General features: G+C 33.9%; 1 protein-coding gene across 1 annotated transcript in view; it reads right to left on the minus strand.

The window, feature by feature from the left end:
• The window catches only part of DLGAP2 (DLG associated protein 2), a 213473-nt gene that overhangs the window by 178815 nt on the left and 21342 nt on the right, over positions 1 to 13316 (minus strand). The window contains exon 2 of the mRNA XM_074226339.1: positions 1742 to 1953. Coding sequence (XP_074082440.1) covers positions 1742 to 1953 — 212 coding nt within the window. The remainder of the gene's footprint in view (positions 1 to 1741; positions 1954 to 13316) is intronic.

A 13316-nucleotide genomic window follows, 5' to 3' on the forward strand; every position in this document is an offset into this window, starting at 1 on the left:
GTCTTAGCTTCTTTAGATATGAAATGAAGTGGAGGAATGTTTGGTTAAGTATGTAGTGAAGGAGATAGTTTCCTCAGTCCCTTCTGACTTAGAGCATCTTTGATTTTGCATTTTATAGACTTCTTATGAAAGAAATGTTTTGCAACCCATAGTGAATTGGAAAAATGTCCAAATTAGTGTGGCCATGATGGCCTCAAGATCATGTTATATGAGGATCACTTAAAAGAATTAGAAACATTTAACTTGAATAAAAGTGTGTAATTGGTTATATAATTGTCTTCAAATATTTAAAGAATCGTTATTTTGAAGATCAGACGTGTTTGACCTCATCCTAGTGATAAGAAGTAGAAATAATGGATGAAAATTGTAAAGAGGAACATTTAGCTTTCATGTCAGGAAAGACTTTTTTTTTTTGGCAAGATAATGGGGTTAAGTGAGTTGCTCAAGGTCACACAGATAAGTAAGTATTAAGTGTCTGAGCTTGCATTTGAACTCAGGTCCTCCTGACTTCAGGGTCCACTGTGCCATCTAGCTGTACCAGGAAAGCCTTCTTAAGGTTAGGAATCTAAGTTTGCTCTTCATAAACTGTAAAGTACATATAAAACACTTAGAAAATTTAAAAATTGTCTTGATTAATAGATTAAAAAATAAATCAATAGCTCTCTAAAAGTTTGTGGAAAACATCCTTCTTCCCCCTACTGATAATTTTGAATTTCACTGTCTTAGTAAAGCACTTTCAATTGTGTCTGAGGATATAGAAATGTCATTGCTACGATGAGGAAGATGATGAAAACACTTATATTGATTCTTATAGGTATCCAATGAGAATAAATACTGAGTAATAATGTTTACTGGCACAGATAGGTGATTCACTGAATGCAATACTGGGCTTGTAGAGTTTGAATTCGACCTCAGACTCTAGATTACCCTGGGCAGGTCACTCTATCCTGTTTGCTTCAATATCCTCATTTGTAAAATGAGCTGGAGAAGGAAATGGAAAACCATTTTAGTTTCTTTACCAAGAAAATCCCAAATGGGTAGTGAAGAATTGGACAGAACTGAAAAATCACTAAACAACAAGTAGCAATAATGCTTGACTAACTTCATTGTTAACAAGGTTCATTTTTCCTCCCTGAATCTTGAAAGGACTCAATCATGACAAATATACCACAAAGCCTTGTTCAAATTTGTAATATTTGTACTTCATATACAAAATTTTTCAAGTAAAACCTCTGGTACTTTTAGTTTTGGAAAATTTTGGAAAATAGATAAATTGTCACCAATTCAGCAGGCTTTTGTTGTGGCAAAAAAAGTGTTAACATTATCTCATCAGAAAGCATAAATCAAATACCTGGAAAGATCCATTTATATTGTTGAAGGATGTAAAAAATTAAATTTCTGCGGTAAGAAAAAATCAATCTACCTGTAATTTGAATTTTTAATACCTTTTCATAATGAAAACACTATATGAATTTGATTAGACAAGTGTTTTTAGAAAAAAATTGACATTGAAATTGCTAAGTAAGATGTCATTTTAATGAGGTTATAATAAGATAAGAGCAAAAAATGATCATTTATTTTCAGTAAGAAAGTTTTACATGATATGTTACATACTCATTTCAGTTATATTTTATGGAAATGATGATAGCTGAGGAAAGGTGGACAAATTTTCATCAGAAAGGAATCCTATGAAAATGGTGAGCTGTATTAGAAAAAAGGAAGAAGAATTAGCAAGCCTTACGTTTGGTGATCTCCAAGCGGTCTCTGTCCAATGGACTTTAACAACGCCTCTGGTCGAACTGCTACTTTTGGTGATGTTTTGGGACTAGAGTCAGATTCTCCGCTCTCCTCATCTCCCATGGCTTTAATATAACTCCCACTCCTCATCCTCCTGCAGGGTATCTCCTCATCTTTACCACCAGTGGGGTACCCTCCCCATTCATCTTGAGGCACCTGGGACATAGCACAAATACACAACACAAATGAATCTTATTATATAGAGGGGCTTTTTTCTGGCTTTTTTTTTCTTTTAAGAATTTCAACTTTATTTTGAAGACATAAGCTTGCGTGGTCATTTATGATTTAAAACTCTAGACATAAAGGAAGAGCTAACACATCTTAGCATTATGCTCTTCCCATCCTAAAGGAAATTTAAAAAGAATAAAGTTGAAATATATGTTAACCATATATTAAGTATAAACTAACTGATCAGTCGAGTCTGGGACTTGTGCTGAGCTAATGGCTATATACCTTAATTTTCATAATAAAGTATACTAATAACTTATTGTTGGAACAAAGAAAAATTCTACATTTCATAAATTAAGATAGCAAGATAAAAATGGGAATAGGTTTAACAACAGTGTTGTATTTATTTGTTTGTTTGCTTTTCCTATAGCCAAATTTTTTCTAAACTGCCTGTAGCTCTAGGTATATATTTCATCTTATGTAGGTTCATTAATTTTGAATGAGCATCAGGCAGGCCTTGATAAGGTTGACTATATGGTCACATCACATTTTTTAAAGTCAAAAATATCAAGTAAAAGGTGAGGTTTTATTTTGGGAAAAACAGTATTACATTTCCTGGATTTTTTAAAGCATCAGTCCCAAGTAATCATGTTAATACTGTGTGTACTGTGAATATAGGAAAAATAGGCATCTCTGGGAAAAGCCATTCCAAATTTTTTGTTTAATGGAGAAATTTAGGATTCCTTATTTTAAGTGTTTTCAGTTAATATAGTTCAGTTAATAATAATCTATAAAATAGGGAAAATGGCAACTATGAACAGATTGTTATGAAGGTCTTAAAACTCCATGGATCATAAAATCCCACATTTGTCCTTAACTAGACCCTAGGACAGAGCAATTTCAGCCAGAAACACACTATCTCCTGCTCATGACTAGCATAAGTAGGGCTTCTAAATTCTTCCAATTACAAAGTTCCTCTTCAGGTTGGCCAATTGTGGGTAGGACCAAAATCTAGAAGTTCACTTGCATTTAAACTACCTAGACTCATTTGTCTGATAATTTACATATTTCCACCACTCTTACTCTTCCTATCTTTGTAACACTACAGCCCTGTCTCACTCCCAGAACAAACTTCAGTTCTTTACTTCAGTTGTCTGCTCCCTCATTTCCATTCACATCTTATCTCTTCAAAATCCAACTCTACATATTCTTGACCTTACACTGTGCCCTCTAGAATACTTATTCCATAATTACCATTTTTCTTTCATTTTATACCACTTCCCTTTTGGCTCCTTCCATTATTTATTACTCCACAAGACCTGTAAAGACACTGAATCAATCTCTGGCTTTCCTTTTTAGATCTCACTTATAACTCCATTCATTAGTAAAAGAGAGGGAATCAAAAAACTATGTTCCAGAATTCTATTGCCATCACTCAGAAGCTTTTCATCTTTTAAGGTTCATGAAAACCAAATTTATCATTCAATCTAGTTTCTTACAGCTGTTATTCACTCACTTCTAGGATATTTTCTTTCCTTTATTAATTAGTTTAATATCTGGATCAGAGTTTACCTTTCCTTTGAACACCTCTCATTATGGGAGGCCTCACACATATGTTGATGTTTTCTCAAATACCCAAAGATCCAAGTTATTCTGTGTGTTCAGTTCCTATGACATATTCCTCCATTCTGTCTCAGTTATATGCAGAGATAGTTGTACTCCTCACTATTTTTCTAGGCCATAACTCCTCCACTAACTTCAGTCTTCTCCCTTCCCAATCTCCTTTCTTTTCTTTCTTCTCCACCTCCTCCCTCCTCCTCCTTCTTCTTCCAGATTGAATTTAGGGGTTGGTGCTCTATCCACTAGGCTACCTAGCTGCTCCTAAGTCCTTCTTGAGCAAATTCACCTCTATTTTATTCTCTACCATCCAATGCTTTATTATCATGTCCTATTCACTGATTAAGTCTCACAAAATACCACATTTGAATTATTCCCCACCATCTACCTCATTTCTACTTGTACACTGCAGACTGGAACTACAGGAAATCATGAAACCATGCTGATGGGATCTACCATAAATTTATTTTAGCTAATGTCAACTGGGCCATCACTGCATCTAGACAAATCTATGAATCCTCTTTAAATTCCTTTCTCACTCACCACAGCAGCTAATCTTTTCTCATCAAGCCTCCTTGTATGTATCCTATCTTCTCATGTGAGGAACTTACACATACTTCACAAAAAATAAAATGACGTCATTGGTTCAGAGTACCCTTTGTCATCTTACATCCCCCTAATATTATTCTCAACTTATCTCATCTTCCACTAAAGTCTCTAATCATGTGGTGGTCCTTCTGCATGTCAAGGTCACTTCCTTTCTAAATAGAATCTTTTGATTCTTTCCCTTCTCCATCAGACTGCTTTTACCATTATCTTCACTTTTAAATCTTTAATCTTTCCCTATCTTCTTGTTCCTTCCTTGCTTCCTATAAATGCATCTAACCTTCTCTATCATTAAAAATTCTTCATTAGATCCTTTCATGCCAGCCCTTTATGGTCCTATATCTTTCCTCTCCTTCTCAGATATACTTCTTGAAAAAGGTTTAACACTCAAAGCCTCAAATTCCTTTTGTTTTCTTCTAAATCTTTTTATATGCCTTTTAAAGTCATTATTCAACTGATGCTGACAAATGCAAAAGTTACTATTGTTGTCAAACTGAATGCCCTTTTATCAATCTCCATCCTTTTTTAACCTCTCTGTAGAATTTGATCCTGTTGAAGACATTTTTCTCTTCGATGGTGTTTCATTTTTGCGTTTTTATATATTGGTTTTCAAATCAGGGATGGTGACCCTTTTTTCTGCTAAGCGCCATTTGGTTATTTATAACATCACTTTCAGGTTATATTTTGTCAAACATTCATTTAATTCATAAACTAAAAAGCTACTAGATTTATTGAATTTTGAGTCCCATTTATGGTTGCCTTGGCCAACAGTTTCCCTGTTCCTGTACCTGATTCATTGCTCATTTTAAGGCTCCTTTCCTTGATCTGCATCTTTGTTCACTAACTGTAGGTTTCTTTGAAGGTTCTGTCCTTAGTTCTCTCATCTTTTCTTTCTAGATACCCACATTTAGTTGAACTCCTATGAGTTCAATTATCCCCTTTAATCTTCCTCTATCAATGGTATTCCATTCTCCACATTTTTATCTGCCTATTGGGCAGTTAGGATAGAGCATTGGCTTTGGAATCAGGAGGACCAGAGTTTGTAATCTAGCCTTAGACATTTGATACCTACTAGTTGTATGACCTTGGGCAAGTCACTTAACCCCAATTACCTTTCATTAAGGATGTTCTCCATCATCCTGATTAATATCTGGCCACTGGACCCAGATGATTTTGGAGGAGAAAGTGAGGCTGGTGACTTAATACAGTACCCCCTCACTCAAATCCAATTCATATGTTTGCCATGGCATCATCTCCCTGATATTATGGTTTTCTTTGAGAATAAAGGATAAACATCATCATCATCATCATCATCATCTTTCTGTTATACATTTCAAACTAGATGTCCTCAAAGAATCTCAAATTAAATGTCCATATGGGATTCATCTGTCCTGAAACCCACCCTTCTGAACTTTTCTATTACTTTTGAAAGAACCATTCTCTTTTCATTTACTCAGATATTCAACTTTGGTATAATCCTCAACTCCTACCTCTCAGTCACTACAAGTATCCAATAAGTTGGCAAATCTTGTTTCTTTCCCTATAATAATTTTCAAGTAGGTTTATTTCTCTCTATTCACATCTGTAACTCTAGTTCAGGTCTTCATCTTTCTCTTGGACTTTTGCAGTTGTGTTCTTCCTTAAGTCCTTCCCTCTTCCCATTCATCTTCCACATGGCTGTCAAAACAATTCCTTAAGCATAGGTTTGAATAGATAACACACCTCTCTACTCAACAAATTTCAAAGACTTTCTATTACCTCTAAGCATTCTTTATTTGGCACATAAAGCTCACCACCTGCCCTATTCTAATCTTTTCAATCTTTATTCTTCTCTACGTCCTACAATGTCCTACAAACCTCTTCACTATGAAAACCCCCTTCGTCACTGGATTTCATATAGTCAGGCATCTGTGGCTTCTCCCTCTGATTGGCTGTTTCCTTCCAGAACTTCCATTTTAAGGAGGAGGGCCAGGCCAGACTCATCTTTATACTTCTCCAGGCTGCAATTCTTGACTATAAGACTTTGACTTTTGGCTATAATGCCTTATTTCCAGGTGCCTTCATTACCCCATTACCCCTACCTTCACCCCCATCCCCACCCCTTCTTCCTTTTATGTGTTTTCTTGATCCATTAGAATATAAACTCCTTCGAATCAGGAACTTTTTTCCTTGTATCTATATTCTCACTTATCCTAGTACCTGAGTCTATGTCTATGCTGGTCTACCTGCTATTTCATTTCTCTCTCTCTCTCTCTCTCTCTCTCTCTCTCTCTCTCTCTCTCTCTCTCTCCTCTGTCTCTCTGTCTCCATCTCTGTTTCTCTCTCTGTGAGATCAAGTTAAGTGACTTGTGACTTGACTAAGGTCTCACAGACAGTTAAGTATCAAGTGTCTGAGGCTAGGTTTTCACTCAGATCCTTTTGACTCCAGAGCTGGTGCTCTATCCAAAGCCTTACTTAGCTGCTCCCTACCTGCTATTTCTCATGAACACACTAACTTCCCTCTCTGTCTTTGCATTGCCTGTCTTCCATGATGTCCCCTCTGAACTCCTACTCTTAAAATGTCTAGTTTTCTTTAAGAATCTACTCAACTACTCTTTTGTAGGAGAACCTGCTAGTTCCCCAGCTGCTGGTGCCTTCCTCAATTTGGCTACTTTCCACCTACTTTATATTTGTCTCATTTTTATTGGTTAACTTAGGTTTTTTTCTCTATCAGAATGTAAATTTCTTGAGGATAGGGACTATTTTTCCTTCCTTTTTTTATCCCTAATATCATGATACATGGCATATGGTAAATATTTAATAGATGCTTCTTGATTAATTTAAATGGGATAATACAGGTAAAATGGTTTGTATCTTGAAAGTGCTATTTAAATGTGAGTTTATTATTATTATTATTATTATTTTTATTATTATTATTATATACAAATACTGAAAATATCTGATTTTCTCATTCTGGGAAACTTTTTCAGATAGATCTATAAACTTTCTATAATTTAGTAAAGATGGTCTCAAGAGTGTTCTGAGGCACAAGTTAAGTGATTTAAGTGCCAGAGGTGGGAAATGATTACATGTCTTCAGGATTTGAAGCCTAGAACTCTCTCCACTATACCAAATTGATTTTTCATATTGTTAGTGAAAAAAAGATGCTTATTAGTATTATTATACTCTATTCAAATCTTCCTGTTCTATATCCCAGTTCGTCAAACATTTTATTAAACTAAGACTTAAACTCATGGGACATGTTAGAACTCTATTAAAAGACCTCTCATTTATTTTTATTTTCTTCTAGAAAATTTTTAAATTTTAAACAAATATCAAATGAGAAGAAAAAAAACCAAACCATTGCCATGTATACAACAGATCATATGAGAGGATTCAATGCAAAACAATACATTTTCATTTCAAGAAAACCTATATAATAAATACTATACACATTGTTTTGAAAGCTGCCCATGTTTTCTTTATTTTCTTGTTGGTTTTCTTTTGCTTTTTGCTGTTCACATTCACTTTATCCCCCGCCCCATCTTTCTACCTATCACCTAAAGAAGGCCATAATTAAGTATGGATATATGTACATAGACATAGAAATCTATAGGCATACATATATAGCATATCTATCTATCTATCTATCTATCTATCTATCTATCTATCTATCTATCTATCTATACACACTACACATATATACTCATGCCCATATATGTAAGACTGTACTATGTTTATTTCTTCTTATTACCTGTTTCTCTGAAGGTGGATTGTATCTTCCTTCATAAGTCCAAGTCTTTCTATGTTTTTCTAAATCAATCAGGTTATCATTTCCTACATAATAACATTCCAATCCAATCACATCCCATTTGAGAGATAGTCTTTGGAAGTTTTTATCCACAGTTTTTTTGCTTTCCTTCTATTCTTGGCTCGATAGGTTTTATTTACACAAGAAAATGTTAATTCAAAATAATTGAAATTATCCTTTTTTTACACTTAAAAATGCTCTTACCTCATAATACAGTTTAATATCTGAATTGAATCCACTTCCTTAACATCTTTTTTGGTTTCTTTGAAGTTCATTATCTTTTACTTTTTCATATGAATTTTATTATTTTTCTAACTCAGTAAAATAAATTTTTAGTAATTTAATTGGAATTGTGCCTTGAATACATTGATCAGGTAGGTAAAATTGTTATTTATTTTGTATGTATGTATAATACATTATTACAATGTTAATATGAGGTATAATTCAATGCCTTTAGTATAAAATTTCAAGAGAGAAAGTAAAAAATGAAATAGTAAGTGATAAACTGGAAAGAGAACTTAGAATCAAAAGACTTGGATTCAAATACTACCTCTGATACTACTTATATTTTCTAAGTCAAGTCATTTAAATTCACTGGAGCTCAATCTCCTTATCTGTAAAATGAGAAGGTTGGCCTACATGACCTCTACTCTACCTTTTACCTCCACATCCAAGACCCCATGGCAGGAACTTTATTATTGGCTTTATTTACATGCACTGTACTTGAGGTTTAGTGAATAAGGAGAGACAATCAATTCTCTGCACCTTTTGGGGTCTTAATTTCTTCATTTACAAAATGAGCAATAATAGTATCAGTTCCACTTACATGGTCTTAGACAAATCATTTAACTCCTCTGAGTCTCATCTTCCTCTTCTATGTAATGAAATAATAGAATATCATGATATTCTATCATTAACATTATTGCAGTCAATGGATTATTGTTATTCTTTTTTTTGTTTTTGTTTTTTTTGCAAGGCAACTGGGGTTAAGTGCCTTGCTCAAGGCCACACAGCTAGGTAATTATTAAGTGTCTGAGATGGGATTTGAACCCAGGTACTCCGGACTCCAGGGCCAGTGCTTTATCCATTGTGCCACCTAGCCACCCCAGATTATTGTTATTCTAACCAAACTTTATAATGTATCAAATTCATAGTTATTGTAATGATCACATGCTACATACAACATAGCTAAAAGTCAAATGTAAATTACAAAGTGACATATAAATGTCAAGTCTCATTACAACCTCAAAGCATTATTATTATTATTTATTATTATTATTATTATTATAATTAAGACCAACACTTAAAGGAATGCTAATAATATGGATAGTGTCTAGAGGAGGGTGACAATGATGGTAAAGAACTTAGAGCTCCTGCTGTAGAAGCACCAGTTAAAGGGTCAAGTATTTTTTAGCCCAGAAGAGATTAAGGATGGGAGGACTGAAGCAGGGCTCAAATGTTTGAAGGACTGTTATGGAGAGAAGGAATCTGCAATGCTTGATCTCAGAAAGCAGAACTAAAAGCCACAGGTGATTAAAATCAACCATTCAGCAAGTATTTATAGAACATTTATTCTGTTCTGGGCACTATTCAGTAGTAGGGGTTAAAAGAGACACATCTATGAAAGCAAAACCTTTCCAACAACTGGAGCCATCCCCAAATAGGACAAGTTCCTTTGGGAAGTGGGAGTTTCTCTTTCATTGGAGATTTCCACATAAAGACAAATTGATAGTATTTCTTTTTTGGGGGGGTATTTGGACCTTTGGGGGGATATATAGTCTCTTACAAATGAAATTTTATGAACTTATGAAAATCATTTTGTAAACCATAAAACAATATAGACAAGAAGTCTTTTTGGATCCTTTTTTTTAGGGTTTTTTTTTTTTGCAAGGGCAAATGGGATTAAGTGGCTTGCCCAAGGCCACACAGCTAGGTAATTATTAAGTGTCTGAGACCGGATTTGAACCCAGGTATTCCTGACGCCAGGGCAGGTGCTTTATCCACTGAGCCACCTAGCCACCACTTTTCTGGATCCTTCTTAAAGGAAAGTGTCAATGATTATCTCAATTCTCCCCATCTTCTGTATCTCTAATACTAAGTAGAGTCCCAGACACAAAGAAGGTACTTAAAATGCTTGTCTGACTGCATGACTATTATTATTATTATTATTATTTTTAAAAGAGGATAATATATGAAAGTCCTTTGGAAACCATAAAGCAACCTATTTAGGTAAGCTCCTATTATCATGTTATAGGGATATTAGAAGAGTCAGGTGAGATTCATATATATATATATGTATATATATATGTATGTATGTATATATATACATATATTCTGAAACTAAAGGACACTCTACAGATATAAAGTTATTTTCATTGGCTTTCCTTTAAAATGATGGTGTTAGATCAGATAGGATCTAAAGTTCTTGTTAACTCTAACATTCCATGTTTAATTAGCATAATAATGTTGATCTTTGGAGGAAGACAATAAAAAAAGTGACTACTTAGAACTATATCAGGAAGAAATTCATTAAAATCAATGATTATAGTGGGTGAATGAAAAATATAATCCTATAATAAAAGCATATTATATCCTTGCTCATCATTATTCAGGAAAGAAGTTTAATATGTGAACTTTGCAGGTTTGTGGAAAAAAAAATCCTTAGCTTTCATACTTCCAGGGATAGTAATGAGTTTTTCATTTCCAAGAACCCTGATATTTATGGTGGCATCTCCCTTCCCCATCAACAATAAGGCATAACAGATAATCTCGGTAATACTAGAAGGAGTGAAAGTTTGAAACTGCTGGACTACTTTCATAGATTTCGAACAAAAGTTCTGATTATTAATTTATATGAGATCCTGATTCTGAAAGGGTTTGGACTCACTGACTTTTAAGGTTCTGTTCAACTCTGAGGTAATTTGAATTCCATAACTGGATGGATAGATAGATGTCTTGGGATTGACTCATTTTAACAAACAAGTAGGAATTTTCTACTGTGTATAAAGTACTTTGCTCCTAAAGTGCATAATTGTTAGATAAAACATAATCCTTCTTTTGCTTTAAGTATATATTCTTTCTAAGGGGGTAAAATGCAAACCCAAATAACTACAATATTAGTGAAAACAATTTATAGGATTAGCGTTCTTAAAGAGACACAAAGCAAATTTCTTTGTAGAGCAAGATCTTTTTTGAGTTAATAATGGCTATTACTAACAGATGCAGGAAAAATTTAATAGAAGAAAATTTTTGAGTTGGATTTTTCTTTTTTAGATTTTTCAAGGCAATGGGGTTAAGTGGCTTGCCCAAGGCCACACAGCTAGGTGCCTGAGGTCAGATTTGAACCCAAGTACTCCTGAGTCCAAGGCCGGTGCTCTATTCACTGTGCCACCTAGCTGCCCCTTGAGTTGGATTTTAAAGAATATATAGAAACTGAAAACAGAATTTAGAGATAAAAGGACATGACTTTTATTTTTGTTTTTTACATTTCTATGTACATTATAATCTAGCACATAATACAATGATTTTTGATTGATTGAGATGGAAGGGACCTTATCAAATTATTTGATTCAAGAATCAGAAATTTGGACTCCAACTTCAAATCCTTTCCTCTTATTATGTGGTGATGCCTTTTCCTAGTGAAGAAATGAGAAAGGAAATTTCTGACATATTGAACTGCTGTTGTTTGGTTGTATACAACTCTTCTTTGTGGCTTTATGGACCTTTTCTGTTCATGGGTTCTTTTTGGGAAAGGTACTAGAATGGTTTGTCATTTCCTTCTCAAGATTAAGGACTATAGAACATCCTGGGATCACACAGCCAGTGAGTGTCTAAGGATATATTTGAACTCAAGTCTTACTGATTCAAGGCCCAAGTCTCTATCCATTGAGCCATCTAGCTGCCACCTTAAAGGCATACTGAATATCTTATGATATTTAGGACCTACTAAGTACTTTAAAAATATTGTTTCATTTTATTTTATTCCCACAACAACCCTGGGATGCTATTATTACCATTTTTCAGATTAGGAAACCAAGACAGATAGAGATTAAATAGCTTTATGAGCATTTTAACTCAGGTCATCCTAACTCCAGACCCAGCACTAAATCCACTAATGTACCTAGCTGCCATACAGATCTCTTGTTTTTCACATTATAATTTGTGGTAGGCTGTGCCAGTCACTTCTAATTTCCTCATCTGTGAAGAAAGATCTTTGTAAATCTTTAAGTACCATACATATATGAATTATTATTTTTATTGTTAATATTATTATTATATTGGGGCATTCCTCAGGAAACAACATTCTCTGTAATGATACAATATCTGTTACAGATTGTACTGAGTATCAATATCTGTATTCTAAAATAGGTAAGTGACTTTACAGATTACAAATAAGCAAATAAATAAAGCATTTTACAATAGTTACCAGACCCTGAAATCCCCATCTGCAGACTTTTGCAGCTGCTAATTGTGAATAATTACCTTAATTATCTACTTGTATATAGTGATGAGTGCTGATATTTATAATTTCTAAAAAACCTTTTTATCCCCTGAGGTGAATATTAACCCATATTTTGGTATCTAAGGAAGTTATAGATTCACAGGACTTAGAACTGGAAAAGATGTTGGGCACGATCTTTTCCAATTCCCATATTCTATAAATGAGGAAACTGAAAGGCAAAGAAAAGTGACTTGCTCAAGGTTACAAAGATAATAAGAATGGATCAATTAAAAATCTTCCAGAGAGGAAATGAATTTCCAGGGAGGAAAGGTTCTAGTGAATGTAAAAACTGCATCCCCTCAGGCAACCTACTTCAAACCACAGAAACAAGCAACAGACAAAAAATCCGGAAACAACCCCAAATAATAAGACAAAACTCCAGGTCTTCTAAACTGTGAAAAGATTTTTTTGAATCAGCACTCTTTTCTTCCTAAAGCTTATCTAAGAACATTATGTTATTTCTATTAAATATTGGAGGCCAAGTATCCTGTAGGTAGTTAGATGGCTTGGGTGTTACTAATCTGAGAGTCTTGCCTAGCATAAGCACACCCTGGTGATCTAGTTAATCTGGAAAAAAAATTCTCAAATTTTTGTTCTCTGGATCCCTTTATGCTCTTAAAAATTACTAAAGATCTTAAAAAGTTTTTGCTCAATGTGATTTACATCTATAGACTTTTAATGTGTCAGAAATTAAAATGGATATATTTAGACCTATTTATTGATAAAATATTACATATTATATACTAATTACATGTTAACATGAATAATGTATTTTATGAAAAATAGCTACATTTCCAAGACTAAAAAATTAATGAAAAGAGTGATATTACTTTACAT

Source organism: Macrotis lagotis, chromosome 1, assembly GCF_037893015.1.
Source record: "Macrotis lagotis isolate mMagLag1 chromosome 1, bilby.v1.9.chrom.fasta, whole genome shotgun sequence".
Taxonomy (NCBI): domain Eukaryota; kingdom Metazoa; phylum Chordata; class Mammalia; order Peramelemorphia; family Peramelidae; genus Macrotis; species Macrotis lagotis.